The 22,285-nt window shown below is 41.1% G+C and overlaps 1 protein-coding gene and 1 long non-coding RNA gene across 26 annotated transcripts in view; one reads left to right on the top strand and one right to left on the bottom strand.

The window, feature by feature from the left end:
• LOC103892101 (uncharacterized) overlaps window positions 1-11,863 on the bottom strand; it is a 71,348-nt gene extending 59,485 nt beyond the window's left edge. For all 4 annotated transcript variants that reach the window (XR_010135809.1, XR_008512027.2, XR_008512028.2 and 1 more), the window contains exons 1-3: window positions 11,499-11,863; window positions 10,983-11,102; window positions 9,120-9,191 (exon numbers count right to left, since the gene is read on the bottom strand). This is a non-coding gene — a long non-coding RNA (uncharacterized LOC103892101). The remainder of the gene's footprint in view (window positions 1-9,119; window positions 9,192-10,982; window positions 11,103-11,498) is intronic.
• Window positions 11,034-22,285, top strand: part of POC1B (POC1 centriolar protein B) — a 161,420-nt gene continuing 150,168 nt past the window's right edge. For 7 of the 22 annotated variants that reach the window (XM_054526326.2, XM_054526324.2, XM_054526322.2 and 4 more), the window contains exons 1-2: window positions 11,270-11,415; window positions 12,094-12,178. In XM_054526326.2, coding sequence (XP_054382301.1) covers window positions 11,401-11,415; window positions 12,094-12,178 — 100 coding nt within the window. In that variant the 5' untranslated portion in view covers window positions 11,270-11,400. 22 annotated transcript variants of the gene reach the window in all.

The following is a 22,285-nucleotide window of genomic DNA, read 5'->3' as shown; positions in this document are numbered from 1 at the left end:
AATAGTTTAAAAATAAAAACAAATAAAAAATAAAACTCAAGCCTATGTTTTCTGCCTTCAATCTCTATCCCCAAAACAAAATAAAGATTATGACCCATCACTCACCTCATCCAGGGGTGTGTGGCCTCAACTGAGAATCAAAGCTCTGAGTGCATTAACCTTCACGTGTGTTGGGGAATACAAATGCTTGAAAAATTGACAAACATTTCTTAATTTTCATGTAGAAAAGGTCTTGATATTGAACTGCATTCAATATTCAATCCAAATTCCTCCAAGTGTTAAACTGTATAACTTTCCACAACTTTCTTCATGGGGGAGAATTATATTTCTCTACCAGATATGTGACTTTCCTTGGTCAAGGAAATCTTAGAAAGCCATCGTGGGCATCATCTGCTCTCTTTTCCAGCTGCCAGTCACCAATAATGTTTCTGACAGTGGCTTCGCTGACAGCCTATGTCCTGAAGTGAGGATAACAAGGACCTGAGAGTTGAGCCCTTAGTTGACTTCTGATGGCAACATAATGTGAGCAGAAAATAGAAGACTTCCTTATTTTAAGCCACTGAGATTTTGGGATTGTTTCAGCAGCATAACTTAGACCTTCGTGACTGATACAAAGGGCCAGGGAGATCATTTATGCCTGTGAATCAGACCGTGTACAAAAATAACAGGAGGAAGTGTACTGAGTCAAATTGAATATTTGGCTCACCTATAGGAGTTTAAATTTTAAAGAATGTTTGAACACATTAATCACCAAACAAAACATATCAGTGGACTTGTTTCAGTCAGTGGGCCACCAATTAGTGAGCAAGGTTACAAGGTTATAGAATAAAAGATGTTTTTTCAATAATATAAATACAATGAAAATGGCCCTGTATAAGATCACTAAATGGAGGGCTGGGCACGGTGGCTCACACCTGTAATCCCAACACTTTGGGAGGCCCAGGTGGGTGGATCACGAGGTCAAGAGATCGAGACCATCCTGGTGAACATGGTGAAACCCCGTCTCTACTAAAAAATACAAAAATTAGCTGGGCGTGGTGGCGTGCACCTGTAGTCTCAGCTACTCAGGAGGCTGAGGCAGAGAATAGCTTGAACCCAGGAGATGGAGGTCGCAGTGAGCCGAGATCACACCACTGCACTCCAGCCTGGGTGATAGAGCAAGACTCTGTCTCAAAAAAAAAAAAAAAAAAATCACGAAATGAAGTAAACTACAGTAATTTTTACAATTGAGAAGAAACCCTAGGGTGGCAAAGTTTAAAATATATTCTTATATTATGTTAGACATTGTTGAGATTTGGAATTTTCTTTTTAGATAGAAGAACCAATCTTTAAAAGAATCTAGTTTCCTTCTACTAAAATCACAATTCTATTGTAATACACAGTGAAGACTTTTAAGATTTTAAAAAATCCTCTAATTGTTTCACACAGATATTATCTCTTCCTCTTTTATTCCCTCATTAAGTCACAAAATTTTATTGGGTACCTACTATGTGCCAGTCATTGTTCTGATATATGGTGGATTAAAAAGAGAATGTCTCTGCCCTCATGGAGTTTATATCCTGGTGATGGTCCCGCAAGTGATTCTGACATACTCCCTCTGAGGGTTTTGCCCTCATTCTCGTGGGGATTACTCATAGAGAATGTATATTTCAGGGAGAGATAAGTGGTTGTTTATGCTTGCTTTTTTTAAAAAAAATCTTATTATTTTTAAGTATAAAAATCAGTGGTTTATTAGTACATTTATCAAGTTGCAGAACTGTCACCACTATCTAATTCCAGAATATTTTATCACCCCAAGAAGAAACCAGTCCCTGGCACACAATGCATATTCTGTCTCTATGGATTTGGCTATTCTGAACATTTTATATGGATGGAATCATACATTGTGTCTGGCTTCTTTACTTAGCATAGTGTTTCCAAGTTTCATCCGCACTGTAGCATGAATCAGTACTTCATTCCTTTTATTTGCCAGGCATATAAATGTGTATGGATGCAGCACATTTTATTTACCCATTAATCAGTTGATAGACATTTGGATTGTTTCCACTTTTGGCTATTGTGAGTAATGCTGCTATGAACATTTGCGTCTGCGTTTTTGTGTGGACATATGTATTCAATTATCAAGGGTACCTACCTAGGAGTGGAATTGCTGGCTGATAGGGTAACCCTATGTTTAACTTTTAAAGGAACTCCCAAATTCAAGAAGTCAAAAGAATTACCATAGGGCTCAGCAATTCCATTCCTGTGTAAAGCAGCTGTACAATTTTACATTCCCACCAGCAATTTATGAGGGTTTCCATTCCTTTTCATCCTCACCAACACTTACTATTATCAGGCTATTTGATTATAGCTATCACAGTGGGTGTGAAGTAGGTTTTGTGATGTTGATTTATATTTCCCCTATTGCCTAATGATGTTGGGCATCTTTTCATGTGCTTACTGGCTATTTATATAACTTTTTGGTGAAATGTCTATCAAAATTGTTTGTCCTTTTTTTAGCTGGGAGGGATATGTGTTTGAAGAAAAATACAAGTGTAATGTTATAGAGAATGACAGGAAGTGCTTATTTTGAAAATGTGGTAAGAACTAAGTGAAATGAAAGAAGTGAGTCTTGAAAAGATTTAGGAGAAGAGCATTAATGGCAGAGGAACTAGCAAGGGCTGTGAAAAAAGTATAACACAGTAATGGGATAGAAAATGACTGGAAGGCAGAGCCACAGCAAATAGAGTGGTCTAGGACAGGGATCCCCAACCCCTGGGGCCATGTACCCGGTACCAGTCCATGGCCTGTTAGGAACCAGGCTGAACAGCAGGAGGTGAGCAGCAGGCGAGAAAGCCAGCATTATGGCCTGAGCTCTGCCTCCTGTCAGATCAGCAGAGGTGTTACATTCTCACAGGAGTGTGAACCCTATTGTGAAATGCACATGCAGGGATCTAGGTTGTGCGTTCCTTATGAGAATCTAATGCCTGATGATCTGAGCTGGAACACTTTTATCCTGAAACCATCCCTCCCCCTCATTCCCCTGTCTATGGAAAAACTGTCTTCCATGAAATTGGTCCCTGGTGCCATAAAGGTTGGGGACTCTAGGAAGCCTCTTTGAGGAGTGACATCTTAGCCAAGACCTGCTAGCCATCAACAATTCCATCTTGCCCTCATCTCTCTTGTCACAGTCACTTGGAAGGTCTGAGTGATGCTTCACATAAACTGACCTTCAAATGCATAATCTTAGGATTGAGATGGAGAGGGAATGGGGGAATGTACCCTCTTTTCTTTCTAGTGGGAAAAGAAAAATTTTTCTAAGTAGAAACCTATTATAACTGTCAAAGTACATGGAATTGGCTAGGTAAATTGTAAATTATTACCAGGATTTGACTTTTTGGAGACACTAAAAGCTACAGCATTTTTTTTTTTTTTTTTTTTTTTAGTAAAAGGGTAAAAATGAAGGTCTAAGCCCTAGAAGAGAAGTTACCAGATTCTCGGGATAAGTAAGAGCCATTCACCAGGTACTGTTGGTTCAGGACCAAGGACAGCATCTAAGTGTTTTTGTTTTTTTTCTGCCCCCCTTCCCCTGTTCATTTTAATTATGCCATACCTAAACAAATATCTCTTTATGTTTCTACTGCTGCTACTCCAATAATGGCCAGAATCTATCAATTCTTGCAGTGCCTTCCATTTGGGGGAAGAGTATTCATGGCAGAAGAACTAGCAAGGGCTATGAAGAAAGTAAAACACAATAATGGGATAGAAAATGACTGGAAGGCAGAGCCACAGCAAATATAGTGGTCTAGGACAGGGATCCCCAACCCCTGGGCCATGTACCAGTATGGTCCTGTAAGGAACCAGGCTTCCATTGTACTGAAGTTCATCCCATGACTGTGATGCCTTTACTAATGTGCATTCTTTCAACACTTTACCCCTATGTTCTTCATTGAAGTAACATACACATAACATTTACCATGTAACCATTTATAAGTGTATATAGTCCAATTATATTACATATATTCACATTGTTTTGTAACCATCACCACAGTCCATCTCCAGAACTTTTTCAGTTTCACAAATTGAAACTCCACACACCCATTAAACAATAATTCCCCATGTTCTCTCCCCACAGCCCCTGGCAAATGGCAAACACCATTCTACTTCCCCTTTTTTTTTTTTTTTTTTTTTTTAAGATGGAGTCTTGCTCTGTCACCCCAGGCGGGAGTGCAATGGCATGATCTCCACTCACTGCAACCTCTGCTTCTGGGTTCAAGCGATTCTCCTGCCTCAGCCTCCCAAGTAGCTGGGATTACAGGTGCCCACCACTGCGCCCAATTCTTTCAACACTTTACCCCTATGTTCTTCATTGAAGTAACATACACATAACATTTACCATGTAACCATTTATAAGTGTATACAGTCCAATTATATTACATATATTCACATTGTTTTGTAACCATCACCACAGTCCATCTCCAGAACTTTTTCAGTTTCACAAATTGAAACTCCACACACCCATTAAACAATAATTCCCCATGTTCTCTCCCCACAGCCCCTGGCAAATGGCAAACACCATTCTACTTTCCTTTTTTTTTTTTTTTTTTTTTTTAAGACGGAGTCTTGCTCTGTCACCCCAGGCGGGAGTGCAATGGCATGATCTCCACTCACTGCAACCTCTGCTTCTGGGTTCAAGCGATTCTCCTGCCTCAGCCTCCCAAGTAGCTGGGATTACAGGTGCCCACCACTGCGCGCAGCTAATATTTGTATTTTTAGCAGAGATGGGGTTTCATCATGTTGGCCAGGCTGGTCTTGAACTCCTGACCTCAGGTGATTCACCCACCTCGGCCTCCCAAAGTGCTGAGATTACAGGCGTGAGCCACCACGCCCGGCCCATTCTACTTTCTGTCTCTCTCCTTACTACCTTTTTGTTTACTCTGCTGATTGTTACAGGATGGTTCATTGGCAGCATAAGCATCATACCTAGGAACATGTATTTATTACAAATGTAAATTCTTGTGCTCCATTCCAGACAGACTGAAACAGAAACTCTGGAGTGGAATCTGCATTATATCAAGTCCTTTAGGTGACTCTGATGCCCGCTAAGGTTTGAGAACTATTGATCTAGTGGCTTTAAGTGTAAAAATCAGTAGTCTTTAGTACTTTGAAGTTGTAAACCTATCACCACTAATTCCAGAACATTTTCATCACCCTAAAAAGATTCCATTTTTTCATTAGTAATCCCTCCCCATTCTTTCCTCCCCCTAGCCTCTGGCAATCATTAATCCACTAATTCTACCACTTTAAAAAATCACAATTGAAGTCCTTCTTCCCCTATAAGTCTTTCCTGATACAAAAACATTTCCAAAGACCAATCAAATGTCTTAAGTACATTTGACACTATTGAAATACAATACTATGGTTATTATACAGATATTTTGTAACATTCCCATGGTTATGATTGACCTACTGCTCCACATAACTTTCGTTGATTGTTTCATGTGGTGAGTCCTGTTTCCCTAATTAGATTTTAAGCTGTTTGACCTAAGCATCCCCATCAATGGATGAATGGATAAAGAAAATGTGATATATATATATAATGGAATACTATTCAACCATGAAAAAGAATGAAATCATGTCATTTACAGGAACATGAATAAAACTGGAGAACACTATGTTAAGTGAAATAAGCCAGGCACAGGAAGATAAATATTACACATTCTCATTAATATATGAGAGCTAAAAAAGTTGATCGCATGGAGATAGAGAGTGGAATGATAGATTCTCTTTCTCCCAGAAAATGGGAAGGATGTGTGGGTGGAGGGGGGAAATGAAGAGAGGTTGGTTAACAGGTACAATCATACAGTTAGATAGAAGAAATAAGTTCTAATATTTGATAGCAGAATCAGGTGACTATAGACAACAATAATGCACTGTACCAAAATGGCTAGAAAAGACAATTTGAAATGTACCTGACATATAGAAATGATAAATCCTTAGGTGATGGATACCCTAAATGCCCTGACTTGATCATTATACATTCTATGCATGCAACAAAATTTCACATGTACCCCATAATGTACAAATAGAGTGTATCGATAAAATTACAAGATACTTTAAACTATTGGAGGACAATGATCATGTTTTCTATTTATTTTGTAGACTTTTTCAGTAAATATAGAGCTGGCCAGCCACACTGTCATCTTTCAATCAATACAGAAAATGTTTATTGTGCCCCTACTATGTGTCAGGGATTGTGGTGCCTGTAGAGTGATACTAAAATGAGTAGAACACAGTTCTTATCTTTACTGACCTTTCACTACAATAAGTGCTGACAGACACATAAACATGATGTAGATGTAAAAGCAGCAACAGAAAATAGTGCTAAAAAGAACTCTAAGTTGCATACCATCAGGACCCAAAGGAAAAATAATACGTTTTATTTTTATAAGGAGGAATAGGTTCAGAGAAAGATGATTTTACATAAACATATCTTCCCAAGTCCTGAGGTATGTTTCTTTGTGTGGAAGTTGGAGCAAGAGAGTAGCACAGACATTCATGAGTACAGAAATAGCTCTAGCAAAGGCTCCAAAGGCTGGGTGTGTGTGGTTAACTGCAACGGCTTAAGGATTGGCCCAGGGGAGATAAGTGGTTAGATATAAAATAGGACTTGGTTTGAGGCATTTAAAAGTGAACTTAAAGTGCATTTTAAAGAAGATCTATGGCATGATATGCCAGTGGTTCCCAAATGTTGATGCATATTATAATCACCTAGAAAGCTTGTTTGAAAACAGATTTCTAGTATTCACACTAGACTTTCTAAATCAAAACCTCTGGGGTGAGGCCTAAAAGCATTTACTTTTAGCAAGCTACCCTGGTGAATCTTATGTTATTTGTTGGTAAATGCAGGGTGGACAGGTGGAGGGGAGAAGTTTTGAAGTCAGAAAGCAAGTTGGTGGTTACTAAAATATTCTAGGAGGCAGAAGGCAGGGTCTGTGGAGTGACAGGAGCCATTAGACAGAAAGATAGGAAGATAAAATATATGATGAGGAGCATGCCTGTAATCCCAGCTACCTGGGAGGCTGCTGCAGGTGGATTACTTGAACTCAGGAGTTCAAGGCCAGCCTGGGCAGCCCATCATATATATATATATATATATATATATATATATATATATATATGGTGAGGAGGTAGTTGATAGGACTTGGAGACTGAATGTTAACTTAAATGAATCATGCAGTTTTCAAAAATGTAATTCATTATTGATTTAAACCCATCCTGTACTTTTCCATGTGCTCTCCTATACTTTGGAGGAAGTGTATCAATAAGGGAGTTCCATTGCCTGTAAACAGGCTCAAGGTATGTTCACTCCAAGTGCTATATAGTAAGGTGAACAGTAGATGGCACTTTTGTGCTATGCTGAATTTCCAAATTTGAAGGCCAAGGAAGAACCAGTGCTAAAATAAAAACAACTCTTTATAATGCTCAAGTAAGTAAATTCAATCTCTGTTTTAGGGGGAACTGGAAAAGAAGGGCTAATTAGAGGTCAGTTTGTCCTACCTAGTACCCGGCCTCCAGTAAAACCTTGTAGGTTTTTAAATACTGATCCTGCTTGTGGCTCCCACCCACATAAATGATTAGGTTGCAATCCAGAGAGGTCTAAATAATCATTGTAGCAAATGCAATTAGGCTTGAGGTTAGAAAAAACTTCCACAACTTTGACCACATTTCCAAATGTCTACCTCTGAGCTTTTGCTCTTTGCAAAGGTGAAGAAAAGCTGAAAAGAACAAAATCAACTATGGAAAAGAACAATGGGAAGGGCAGTTTAGAGTAATGTGAGGACAGTGGAATGAAAATAAAGGAGATATTACTTTCATTTTGTAAAACTTATTATTATTAAAACCCTGGCAAGAATGCAATGTTTTATACATTTACATAACATTTGCAATCATACAAAAGTCATGACAGTGATTAAGAGAGTGGATTCTGGGCCAGGTGCGGTGGCTCACACCTGTAATCCCAGCACTTTGGGAGGCCGAGGCAGGCGGATCACGAGGTTAGGAGATTGAGACTATCCTGGCTAACACGGTGAAAACCCGTCTCTTCTAAAAAAAAATACAAAAAAAATTAGCCGGGCGTGGTGGCGGGCGCCTGTAGTCCCAGCTGCTCGAGAGGCTGAGGCAGGGGAATGGCATGAACCCGGGAGGCGGAGCTTGCAGTCAGTGAGCCGACATCTCGCCACTGCATTCCAGTCTGGGCGACAGAGTGAGACTCCGTCTCAAAAAAAAGAGAGAGAGAGTGGATTCTGGAGGCAGACTGCGAGTGTCTAAAAATCTCAACTCTGCCACTTCCTAGCTAGCAGTGTGCCTTGGGCAAGTAACTTAATGTCTTTGCGTATCAATTTACTCATCTATAAAACGGAAATGGTAATAATAGCACATCTCTAATAAGATCGTTATGATCACTAAATGTCAAAATTTGTAAGGTACTTAGAAAAGTCCTAGCATGTAGTGAAAACATAGGTAGGTATATTAGTCCGTTCTCACATTGCTATAAAGAACTACCTGAGACTGGGTAATTTACAAAAAAACCAGGTTTAATTGGCTCATGGTTCTGCAGGCTGTACAGGAAGTATGGCGGGGGAGGCCACAGGAAACTTACAACCATGGTGGAAGGCAAAGGGGAAGCAGGCACATCCTACATGGCTGGAGCAGGAGGAAGAGAGCAAAGGGGGAAGTGCTACACACTTTTAAACAACCAGATCTCGTGATAACTCACTCAGAACAGCAAGGGGGAAATGCACCCCCATGATCCAATCACCTCCCACCAGCCTCCTCCTCCGACACTGGGGATTACAATTCTACGTGAGATTTGGGTGGGGACACAAATCCAAACCATATCAGTAGGTGAAAAATTTTTTAAGATCAACTTTAGGTGATAGGACTAACAGGTAGTTTCCCTCCCATCTTTTAAATTTAAAACATGTGTTTCTTGATAATTGAGAAAAAAAGTAAAAACTAAACTTTTACTAAAACACTTAAATAAAAATCTATATTTTTTCTTCTTTTGAGCTAGTTTCTAAATCTCCAACTTCTTCCCTTTTCTGCTTCTCCTGTGCCCAATATTAGACATAACATACCTGTGAGTAATCCTGAGGTCCTGATTACTCCTCAGCTTCTGGCATTATTATTTTATTATTGGGGTGAAGTACCTGTAATGAAATTTACCATTTTACCCATTTTTTAGGTGTACAATTCACTGGCATTAAGTACATTCACGATGTTGTGCAAACATCACCACTATCTATTTCCAGAACTTCATCATCCCAAACAGAAACTCAGCACCCATTAAACAGTAACTCCCAGTCTCCCTTACCCCCAGCCCTAGTAACCTCTATTCTACTTTCTGTCCTTATGAATTCACCTATTCTAGGTACCTCATATGAGTGGAATTATACAGTATATGCTCCTTTGTGTTTGGCTTATTCACTTAGCAAAATGTTTTCAAGGTTCATCCATGTTGTAGCTTGTATCACAATTTCATTTCTTTTTATGGCAGGATAATATTTCCTTATATGTATATATCACACACATTTTGTTTATCCATTCATCTGTTGGATATTAGGATTGTATCCACTTTTTGGCTATTGTAAATAATGCTTGCTTTGAACACTGGCATCTGTTGGAGTCTCTGCTTTCAATACTTATGGGATATACCTAGCAGTGAAATTGCTGGATTATAAGGTAATTGTATGTTTAACTTTTTAGGAACCGACAAACTTTTTCACAGAGCTACATCATTTTACATTCCCACCAGTATCCAGCATTATTTTTAAACATGGCAGGCTTTTAAAATAAATCAAGCCTAAACTGGGAATATGTAGCAAAACTAAGAGTCCTGCAACAGTTTGCTGACAAGTTGCTGGTATCAACACTCTTAACATATCATCTCCTAGCTAATGCAGTGTTTCTCAACATAGACAGCTGAGACTCCCATAGTAATCATCTATGGAGCTTGTTACATCAGAAGGGCCTTGGATCCCACCTTGTATATGTTGATTCAGCATCTCTGGAAATGGAGCCCCCAAATCAACATTACAAATGCTAAAGCATGAGACTCATCAACCCTAGATTGCTGAGTTCTTGAAGGTAGGGGAAATGTCTTAGTCATCATTGTGTCCCTCAAGGCCAAACATACAACAGATATTTAACAAGTGTACACTTAAATTAACTAATACTGTAATCTAAAGCCTACCTGTTTAGTTGTTAAGTACCATATTCAATAAAATTGAACTCAATCACTAGACAACTAGGGAATCTGTAATTAAGGTATGTAGCATACCTTTCATTTGCATAAAACACATATCTTACCAGCTGTGTTCTATCATGCCTTTTGATGCTGCTAAGGATCTTTACACTATATGTAATTTTCAGCTCAGAACATCACGCTTTGAGGCAGGGTTAAAAAAAAAGGATATGGACTTGGAATTAGAAGAACTGTCTCTGTGTGACCTCTAAGACCAATATCTAGGAATCAAGTTTATAACTTGGAAACATTGAAAACATTTTGTAATTCTACCAGCTTCATTGTTTGGCTGAAGCACAAATGATAATATGTGTAACAAAGCCTGCTGTAGAAACGTGGTCTCACAAAAAACAAACAAAAAAAACCATGTTTCCAAGTCTTCCTAAAGACTTTAAGTATCCAGCTGTGTAAGTTTAGTGCTCTAAGGTGTACGCAAATGAGCAGATGAGAATGGAAACATATCGCAGAAAATTATTAAGTGCATGCACAACATTTATTCATTCATTCACTCATTCATTCATCACGCACATCCAGCATCTATATCAATATCCCGCAGGGCACTGCGTGGAAAACAGTGGTTAAATAAATTCAAATCTGCCCTCAGGGGATTTAGTTGCTTTTAGTATATTAATAACTAGCAAGCTGCCCCTCTTCATGTCAAAGCTTTACGTCAACAAAATAAGCGGTAGGGGATCACCTTAAACGTCACGGGTGCTGTCTCTTTAAAACGTAATAGAACTCTGATTGCATCGATCACAGGCTCACAACGCCCTTCCATTCATCGCTCTTATTCCCGTCCTGGTTACTACCCCACTTCCTGACATCAAACCAGGGAGAACGCGAGTGTTAGTTAACATGGCTTGGTGTGTGGCCACAACTGACCCGGCGCATCCCTCCCGTCCGCTCTTTACAGGGCTGGCGGTGTCTCGGGGCTCGGCTGGCCATGCCTGGAGCGCGGGGTTTGACTGGGCCGCCGTTGTTGTAGTGACCGGGAGGCGCTGCCGCTCTGGGCAGACGGTTCCGGGAGCCGCACGGTCCCCTCTCCTTCCCCATCCCCTCCCCTCCCCTCTCCGGGTTCCCCCACCCACAGGAGCCTGGGGCCGACCACTCCCCCGATGGCCTCAGCCACGGTAAGGACGGGTTGGAGGTGGGGGGGTCCCTCCCTGGAGCCTGTCCCGCGGGCTGCGGGGCCAGGTCCGGGCCGAACCCGCACCTGGCGGGAGATGGAGGCAGGTGTCCGTAGCCGGGTCCTGAGCCCCTCGTCCCGGGGCGTCCGTATCTCACTCTCTGCCACCGGGGCGGACGGAGTGCGGAACCCAGACCCAGCTCCCGGGCGCTCTTCCCCGAGTTCCGGAGCTCCGGACTGAGGTGGGCGGCCCCACGGCCCCCAGAATTCTCGGAGGGTTTCCGTGGAGTGCCTGCGTCAGAATCACCTGGAAGGTATTAAAAAAAAAAAAAAAAGTACCAAAGCCGAGGCGCATCCTCGCACCTGCCTGCCTTATGCCAGCGGGCGGGGCCCAGGAACGTGCATTTCAAAGGGGCCGCGGTTCCTGCGATGCGCTGGACTCTGGGAAGCGCGAACAGAGCGTTTTGCGGGCTCTGCGGGGAGAGCTGGCGCCGGCGTCTCCCTGTAGCAGGACTGGGCGCCGCGCCCGTGGGTGGGCTGCTGCCTGGCCCCGCCGTCCAGCCAAGCCGCCGCCTGGGTGGCCATTCCTAAGCCGGACTCCGGGGGAGTGGCAGCGTGGATCACGGCCCCCGGAATTCGAGGTCTGCGGCGGCTTTCAAAACTTGACAGCTTTCCTTTCCAGGAGGACCCCGTTCTGGAGCGTTATTTCAAAGGCCACAAAGCTGCGATCACCTCCTTGGACCTCAGCCCCAACGGCAAGCAACTTGGTAAGTCTTATTCTTGTTTTGCTTTTGTAATGAGACAAAACTCCACGGGCCGGAAACCTTTCCTCCTGTCCGGGCAGGGTCCCTAGGAGAACGGCTGAGGGCCTGTATGAGGGTTGAGAGCACCCAGAGACGAGGGCCCAGCGCGGCGGGGCGCAGCCGGGGCCCCCTCTGCCATCCTGGCCCCCGGCCCCCGGCCCGGCCAAGAGCCTCCTATCCAGCGGTCTGGGCCTGGCGGACGACTTTCGCAAACTAACCACCAGGAGGAGTGAGTGGGAAGGGGAGGGGTTTGTCCTCGGCCCGGGGAGGGTGGGGTGTTGGCTGGAGAGTTTGTGAAAAGTTGTGAGCCGAGCAGGAGGAAGTGGGGAGAGAGGAGTTGGGTTGTGCCGGAGGCCGAGGACCGAGAGGGCTCAGGTGACCCCTGGAAAGCCTGGGTGGCTGGAAAGGAGCCCAGCGCCTGCATGAAAGGAAGAACCTGCTGGGAAGTACCTGAGCTCGAGCTGCGGGTTCCGCCGCCCTTCCCCTGCGTGGTGGCTTGGTGGCCGCGTCTGCGCCCCAGCCCTGAGAATCCGGATGGCGGTGAGGTGGACTTGGGCAGGCAAGAGCTGCCTGCTGCTGGCGTTTTTAACAGTGGCCTATATCTTCGTGGAGCTCTTGGTCTCCACTTTTCATGCCTCCGCAGGAGCCGGCCGTGCCAGGGAGCTGGGGTCAAGAAGGCTCTCAGACCTCCAGAAAAATACGGAGGATTTGTCTCAACCGCTTTATAAGAAGCCCCCTGCAGATTCCCATGCACTTGGGGAGTGGGGGAAAGCCAGCAAACTCCAGCTCAACGAGGATGAACTGAAGCAGCAAGAAGAACTCATTGAGAGATACGCCATCAATATTTACCTCAGTGACAGGATTTCCCTGCATCGACACATAGAGGATAAAAGAATGTATGAGTGTAAGTCCCAGAAGTTCAACTATAGGACACTTCCTACCACCTCTGTTATCATTGCTTTCTATAACGAAGCCTGGTCGACTTTGCTCCGTACCATTCACAGTGTTTTAGAAACTTCTCCTGCAGTTCTTTTGAAAGAGATCATCTTGGTGGATGACTTGAGTGACAGAGTTTATTTGAAGACACAACTTGAAACTTACATCAGCAATCTTGATAGAGTACGCTTGATTAGGACCAATAAGCGAGAGGGGCTGGTTAGGGCCCGTCTGATTGGGGCCACTTTCGCCACTGGGGACGTCCTCACTTTCCTGGATTGTCACTGTGAGTGTAATTCCGGTTGGCTGGAACCGCTTTTGGAAAGGATTGGGAGAGATGAAACAGCAATTGTGTGTCCTGTTATAGACACAATTGATTGGAATACTTTTGAATTCTATATGCAGACAGGGGAGCCCATGATTGGTGGGTTTGACTGGCGTTTAACATTTCAGTGGCATTCTGTCCCCAAACAGAAAAGGGACAGGCAGATATCAAGAATTGACCCCATCAGATCACCTACCATGGCTGGAGGACTGTTTGCTGTCAGCAAGAAATATTTTCAGTACCTTGGAACGTATGACACAGGAATGGAAGTGTGGGGAGGTGAAAACCTTGAGCTGTCTTTTAGGGTGTGGCAGTGTGGTGGCAAATTGGAGATCCACCCGTGTTCCCACGTGGGCCATGTGTTCCCCAAGCGGGCACCATATGCTCGCCCCAATTTCCTACAGAATACTGCTCGGGCAGCAGAAGTTTGGATGGATGAGTACAAAGAGCACTTCTACAATAGAAACCCTCCAGCAAGAAAAGAAGCTTATGGTGATATTTCTGAAAGAAAATTACTACGAGAGCGGCTGAGATGCAAGAGCTTTGACTGGTATTTGAAAAACGTTTTTCCTAATTTACATGTTCCAGAGGATAGACCAGGCTGGCATGGGGCTATTCGCAGTAGAGGGATCTCGTCTGAATGTTTAGATTATAATTCTCCTGACAACAACCCCACAGGTGCTAACCTTTCACTGTTTGGATGCCATGGTCAAGGAGGCAATCAATTCTTTGAATATACTTCAAACAAAGAAATAAGGTTTAATTCTGTGACAGAGTTATGTGCAGAGGTACCTGAGCAAAAAAATTATGTAGGAATGCAAAATTGTCCCAAAGATGGGTTCCCTGTACCAGCAAACATTATTTGGCATTTTAAAGAAGATGGAACTATTTTTCACCCACACTCAGGACTGTGTCTTAGTGCTTATCGGACACCGGAGGGCCGACCTGATGTACAAATGAGAACTTGTGATGCTCTAGATAAAAATCAAATTTGGAGTTTTGAGAAATAGAGCACAACAGCACTTTCGTCATGAGCTGACAGTAGTGTCAAGAAAGTCAAAGAGCCTTAAGAGCCTTAGTGAAGATTGTATTTTATTTTATCAAAAGCCACCTACTAGTCATCTGTGGAGCACTGGAAAGCTGGGGTTCATTTTGGTATATCACACTGAAACTGGGTACCCAGAGTGCTGCTGTTTAATATTTCACAATGCCTTACTTATTGGTTGGTTTATATAAGAGTTTTGTCAATATGGTCTCTTCTTAAAAGAAGTTGACTGTGAATTGAAACACACAAAACATTTAAGTGCCAGACTTAATATTAAAGAATGTAAAGGTCCAAGTAAAATGAGGTATGATTTATGTTGATGGGTAAGTTCACCGCACATCCCATTTTTTAACAAAACTCATGAATGTGCAGTTTGAGCCATTGCTATTTTGATTACATAGAATTTGAATTTCTTTTTTAGCCAGCACATTAAATTTTAGATTTTATTTTTTAATCTAATTTTTTTTCTAATCAAAAAGAAAATTGAGCTTAAGGCAAAAGGCCTGGTTTTAGAGATATGTGTAATTGGAAGAGGGCATTTGTTTGAGTGTGAGTTTGGAGGCCTTTTTAACATGTAGACATACCCATATCTAAATGAAATGGGGAGATATTTACATTCCATACTTTGTAAACTTGAGCTATTGGACTTCACTGATGTATATATTAATACCTCAAATTCCTCTGATTTTGTAAGCTGTCTTCTCTGTGAACGTGTTTGTGTGTGTAGGGCATTTTCTGATTGCACTTCCTTAAGTTATGAATGTACTAGAAAGGGACTCATTCAAAATACTATGCCTCCCTTTGTTAATGCTTAATCATTTAAAGTAAACACAATTGAGGCCTCTCTGAAGTTAAACCCAACAATGTTTATTAAAATGTGTGAAACTGAAAGTGGGCTAGGTTCTACCAAGGCTGTGGAACTCTCCTGTGAGTTCTGCTGATCAGGAAATTTAAGAATTTGTCTTAAAAATGCAAGGAAAAAAGACTGCCTTGGCAGTTGTGAATGCTGCTTTCCAACTCCTAGCACCGAGCCTGGCACTTAGGCAGCTTTCAGTAAGTGGGTGAATGAATGACTGAATGAATGAATGAATGGCTCAGCTGAGGAATGTAACTTTGGTCAAGTTATTTGATGTGTTTGGGCTTAGTTTTCTCATCGGTAAAATGTGGGTGCTGAATTGGATCTTAAAGATCCCTTCCAGCTCTGAAATGCTGATTATACAGTATATTCTTCCCAGATTGACTCACTGTGCAATCTTTACAATACTTTTTATCTTTTCACTTTTGACATAGGTAATGTTGTTGAGCAGTTGAGCAATGTTCAGTCCAGTTGTGAAGCTGGAGAAGAGAAATGGGTTTTAAAAATTAAGTGAGCTGAGGCCAGGTGCGGTGGCTCACGCCTGTAATCCCAGCACTTTGGGAGGCCGAGTCGGGTGGATCACGAGGTCAGGAGATCCAGACCATCCTGGCTAACACAGTGAAACTCTGTCTCTACTAAAAATACAAAAAATTAGCCAGGTGTGGTGGTGGGCGCCTGTAGTCCCAGCTACTCAGGAGGCTGAGGCAGGAGAACGGCGTGAACCTGTGAGGCGGAGCTTACAGTGAGCCGAGATCGTGCCACTGCACTCCAGCCTGGGCGACAGAATAAGCCTCTGTCTCAAAAAAAAAAAAAAAAAAAAAAAAAAAAAAAAATGGGCTGAACTCACCTGAAGTGGTTTACTTCTGTGGGTTAAGAAGTTCTGGTCAGTGTTCATAGTCATTTCATTTTGATAATTGTTGAACCAATTTTGTTTTTAAAACCTTTAGACTCTAAAAGTAATATTTTGACTAAGAATATAAATATTTCCAAAACTAAATTATTCGGGAAGTAAACGCTTTTTTTTAAAAAGTATTTTTACTGGTTTTATACCAATATTATATGTAGAAATCACAGGATGAATTTAGAATTAAATCTCAATTAGTTCACTTTGGCCTAGATTTATGAAAAATGCATGCCTCGTAAAGAGTCCACTGTATTCACGAGTAAAGTTGCTTTTAGTGTTCACTTGATGACTTGGAGAGTAGGAATTTTGCAAAATCTGAATTTAAGGAAATTCTTTAGGATAACCATTTCAAAAAATAAAATTGCTATGCAATCTTGAATATTTTCTCTTTTGCCTCGTAAAATGAAAATGCATTCATAGTTTCTGTAAGTTATTTAGCAGCCTTAAAGTTTATCAAAGAATTGTCCAGATTCCACGTGCAGCATGCTTGGCCCTGCATTTAATTTAAGAAGGATTAATAATAATGCTCTGAATTTTTCAAAAGGGATTCTCCTAAACCCACCCACTTCTCTTGCCCAGGCTGCTTTTTAAAAATATTTTTTTTTATTTTTTACTTATTTTTAAATTTTCTCTTTTTATTTATTTTTGGTTTTCTTGTTAGCCCCCTATTATATGGGAGAACGAAAATTGTTTTATTTTGAAAGTACTTATTACATTATTTTTATTTTAGTATCTTGATGCTCCTGTCAAAAGGGAAATGAGGCTTTTAAAAATAAATACCTTAATTCTTTATTGACTTTTTGCCCTAAATTGCTAGGTGTGACCCAGCAATCTTTTAGGAAGAGATTTTACAGTGGTGCTTTATTTATATCAATAATCCAGTATAGTTAGGCCGTTCATTCCTCATAATAGAGTGCATAACAGAAAAGCGGGACTTTCACATTTTCATATTAGGCACGTTCCAATTTAATTCCAAAAATATTCTGTAATTCTACATCTAAAAAAACCGATTCCCTAATTCGAATTTATTGGTACCAAAGCTCTCTTTGGCTGTAGACAATTAAGAGTTGACCTTTTAAGTTAATATATATGCTTAAAAACAGTTTTAGGAAAATATTTGGTAGACAAGGAGTTTCAACTTTAAATGTTCACTATGTCATTTAGTGTCCGACTTTATGGATAGGTTGACTATCTAAATAGGCATTTTTAGTCATTAAAAAAAAATCTAGTCACTGGGAGGATCTCTATAACTCAAAATAACTTGTTTGTAAAAGAAAATTTGTTTACTTACCCATTAGTAAGTTCCTGATATTCATTATATGATGGCAAATCAAACTTTTCTAGGATGAAGACAGCTTATTTTTAAGTTGTATAGTCTTAGTTGGTTTAGGGTCTCAATTTTAATTAATAAAATACTTGGTTTTTATTTGCTTGTCCCGGGATTCCTGTTTTAATAATTTTAAAATGAGCACAAAGAATGTTGAAGTTCAGATTAATCTCTTCTGAATGATGATTTTTTTCCTCTGTGATGAGTTGTTTCTGACTTTTTTCCTTTTGTATTTGTAATGTTGATTAAGATGTAAAATAAAAAGTGTGCCTGATTATTTTTGCAAATAGATTGTGATTATTTTAGCCTATGGGAACATACTCCTATGTATACATTTATGTATACAATGGCAATGGAAGTAAGTTCAGCTTGCAGTTCTTTTACTTATTTGAAAATTCAGACAGTGGATGTTTAAAAAGTCAAAATTCCCATATTATTTTACAACGTGTCATTAATCAGCAAGTATTCTGAAGGGGTGTTAGTACCATTATTTTATGAACTACTCATGAGCAAACTAGAAATGATCAGGGATCTCTGGGGCCGACTTGGACCACTATAAAAGGAAGCAATGGGCACCTGGACATATTAGCACCAATTTCACTACCCTGGGTGGAAAAGAAAAATGTCTGTCCTCTAAACCACATATCCTCATATATCCCCAGTCCATAAATGCAACTCCCTTCCACCAGTGGCATGTCTCTTCCTCTTTAGTGATTCCTAAATCTCTATACCCCTGTCTCTCCCTGGCCAGACACACTGCCTGAGAATGACTCTTCTAAGGACTCTAACAAAATCAGATGGTCTTATAGCTGCATTTAGCATATATATAGGTGACCTAAACATATTTTCACTAATTTTTATACACTTAAAAGTTCCTGTAAATACTTGTATTCTAACCTTACTCTCTTACTAAGTGACTTGCAGCTCTGTGTAAATCACTTCATCTCTCTGTGTTTCAGTTTCACGAGTATAAAAAAGACTGGAAAATCCATAGAGACAGTACATTAGTGTTTGCCAGGGTCTGGGAAAAGGAGGAATAGAGAATGCTAACAGAGATGAATTTTTGGCAGGTGGCAGGGGGTAGGGGATTATGAGAATGTTCTGGAATTAGTGATAAAAGTTGTGCAAATGTTGGGCAAAACACTGGTGTACTTTAAAAGACTAAATTTTATGGTGTTTAATATCTCAGTTTTAAAAAATACCTCAGGAAAAAAAGCAGGCTGAAGAATTTCAGGTGTCTCAGAAAAGATTTCTCTTTGCATGCTAGACCTCTTTGCATGCCTCTGTGCATGCTAGACTTTAGAACAGGCTAGTAGGATTTAGTATTAATAATACTTGAATCATTTTGTAATTTGCAGAATTAAGAAAGTTACACATATATATATGAATGAATCAGTCTGCTTAGTATTAGGTAGGGCTTGGAAATCAGTTTATATTGGAGTTTTTCCTAAAATTTCAGAGAAACTTCAATCAATCCTTTTGGACAGGAGGTGGAGATTACTGTAAAAGGTGAAATGAGTTCCTGAGTTGTATAGTTGTCCACAGCAGAAGTGAAAATTAGAGGGCACATGTCCTCAGGACCTCCTGAGGCTGTGTCATGTTTAAAAAAAAAAAAAGAAAATTAGAGAAGTCCTTTTAACTTAATAATTATTGGAGTACTACTTTTTAATTTGTGCCAAGCTTAATCAATCTTCCAGGCTGGGCTGGGAGTGATATCTACTGCAGGCCAGCAGTGTCTTCGGGTGTCTGGTCACCATTCTAACCTGTCTATTTGCATTTATCTAATCCTGTTCAAAAGGGGAAGAGGAGGCACTCTATTTATTTACTACTCCCTTATTTAGTTAAGGCTACTGTGTGCCAGATGCCATTTTATGCTCTGGGTATACATACAGAGGGGAAGAAAGCAGATGTGCTTCATAAGATGGTATGAAGAGTTCATGGTCCAGTGGTGGAGACAAATAATTAACAAGTAAACACAAATCCATTTTTTGGTGCAACATGATGAAATAAAGGAAAATAGTCAAAGCTGTGAAGGAAAGGAATAGAATGCTTTTTTTTTTTTTTTTTTTGAGACCAAGTCTCACTCAGTCGCCCAGGCTGGAGTGCAGTGGTGTGATCTTGGCTCACTGCAACCTCCGTCTCTCAAGTTCAAGCAATTTTCGTGCCTCAGCCTCCCAAGTAGCTGGGACTATAGGTGCATGCCACAATGCCCGGCTAATTTTTGTATTTTTAGTAGAGATGGGGTTTCACTATGTTGGCCAGTGTGGTCTCGAACTCCTGACCTCAAGTGATCCACCCACCTCAATCTCCCAAAGTGCTGGGATTACAGGTGTGAGCCCCTGCACCCACATAGAGTGCTTTTTAAAGGGAGGATAACAGTGGAGACAGCCTTACATTTATGGGGTCAAGGAATACTTCCCTGTGAAAGTTAGATTTAACTGAAGACCAGAAGGAGAAGTTAGCTAGGTAAAGACTAAAAGGAGAATAGCATAGGCAAACATCATGGGTGAGAAAGAGCTGTCCTAGATCAAGAAAGTATAAGAATGCCAGAATGGGTAGAACCTGGTAAACAGAGATGAAGCTGTAGGGGGAGGTAGAGACAGCTTAGGCAGGGCCTTGAAGCTATAGTGGGTTTAAATGGTGGCCCTCCAAAAGATGTGTCCATGTTGTAGTCCTTGGAACCTGTGATGTGACCTTATTTGGGAGGAAAAAGTCTTCGTAGATGTAAATCTACAAAGGATCTTAATGATTATGAGATCATCCTGAATTATCTGAGTGGGCCCTAAATCCAGTGACGTGTCCTTGTAAAAAACATACAGAGGACATAAGAGGAGGCCACATGAAGCCAGAGGCAGAGATTGGAGTGACACAGCCACAAGCCAGTGAGTGCCTAGAGACACCAGGACCTGGGAGAGGGAGGGAATGAGATATCCCCTAGAGCCTTTGGAGAGAGTGTGGCCCTGCCAACACCATGATTTCAGGCTTCTGGTTTCTGGAACTGTGAGATAATAAATTTCTGTTGTTTTATGCCTCCAGGTTTGTGGTAATTTGTTACAGCAGCTACAGGAAACTTGACATGTTTTAGGATTTTGTTCTGAGAGTGGTGGAAATTGTTGGAGGGATTAGTAAGGGAATAACATGATTTGATTTGTACCTCAAAAAGACCACTCTGGCTATATATGGAGATTGTACTATTAGTAGGGAAATCACTTAGGGGGATTATAGTAATACCAGCAGATGATGTTGGTTCAAACTAGGATAGTGGTCTTCAAATTAGTGTGATGGTCTGGGCAAGATGGAAATTTGGGAATTATTAGCATATAAATGGTATTTAGTGTCATGGGAATGAATGAGATCACCTGGGAAGAATGTAGAGCAATGAGAACAAATACCCCATGTCTGAATATTGAAGATATCCAACCTGTAGATCAGAAGAGGAGATAGCAAAATAACCTAAGAAAGAATAATCAGAAAGATAGGAGGGAAAGCCATTATAGTAGGGTATCATGAAAGCCAAGGTTAGGAGTGGGGTAGAAATGTTGAAGATAGAGACAATATTAAATAGTCATTAGAGAAAGTGGAGGAAGAAACTAATAGAGAATCATGCACCACTTTGGAGTATATAAGACCCATGTGAACTTAGTTATCAAATTTATAGTGTTTCCAATCTGTTTGGGGGTTGGGGTGACCAGCAATTCTCACTGGTATAGTTATAATCTCAGAAAAGGCAGAGTGATTGGGATTTTTGCTAGGGGAATTGGAAGGAAGGAGGGAGAGTCAAGGGATTGAACGTTATGTGTATGAGGGGAATTATAATTGAATAAGGAGAGAAATGAAGGTTATAAATTGGTTAGTGAAGTGAAGATGGTGAGAATAGAGCCTCAATGGAGAACATGGGTCTGGATGAGAACATGGGTCTTGGAGTTCTGGATGAGATGGAAGTGAGTGAGTCATAAGGAAAGCAAGTTGTCCTGGTGGGTTGCAATCAGAGATTTGAGAAGTGCTCATGTTCTGCTGGTGACAAGATCCTCAGAATGGGTTGCTGAGGAGGCAGGAGAAAAAAGGTCTTTGGAGAGGACCTATTTTCCCCTTGGTCTGAAATGTTCTTCACCACCTCACTCTTTATTTGGCTGACTCCCTGTCCTTCACACCTCCACTTAAAATGCCCCTGATCATTCTATTTAAATTAAGATTCCACCCCCACACAAAATAAAACTTCCTGCTTTATCTTTCATGCCTCTTAGCACAATTTAAAATGATATAAAGCCAAGCACAGTGGTGCATGCCTGTAGTCCCACCTACTCAAGGAGCTGAGGCAGGAGGGATACCTTGAGCCCAGGAGTTTGAGACCAGCCTGGGGAATATAGTGGGACCCCCATCTTCAAAAAATTAATAAAAATAAATAAATAAATAAATAAAATGATATATTTGTCTGTGTTTCCACTTGAATTTAAGCTCCCCAATTAGAGATTTCTGTCTGCTTTGTTACTTAGGACTCCCCCTTTTTGCCACAATGCCTTACATGTTGCTGGGGTCACATATCTGTTGAGTTAATTCATAATGCTCAGAGTTGAAATGGAGAGGAAGACTGTGACCTGAAGTAGGTGACATGTGAAAGAGAAAATGATTGCTGCTTGAAAGGTGTCAGGAAACTTGGTGTCCCCAAGCAGAGTCAAGG

This window comes from Pongo abelii, chromosome 10, assembly GCF_028885655.2.
Source record: "Pongo abelii isolate AG06213 chromosome 10, NHGRI_mPonAbe1-v2.0_pri, whole genome shotgun sequence".
NCBI classification, from domain to species: Eukaryota; Metazoa; Chordata; class Mammalia; order Primates; family Hominidae; genus Pongo; species Pongo abelii.
Note: the sequence above shows the minus strand (reverse complement) of the source record. Positions and strands in the feature narration are given on the sequence as shown.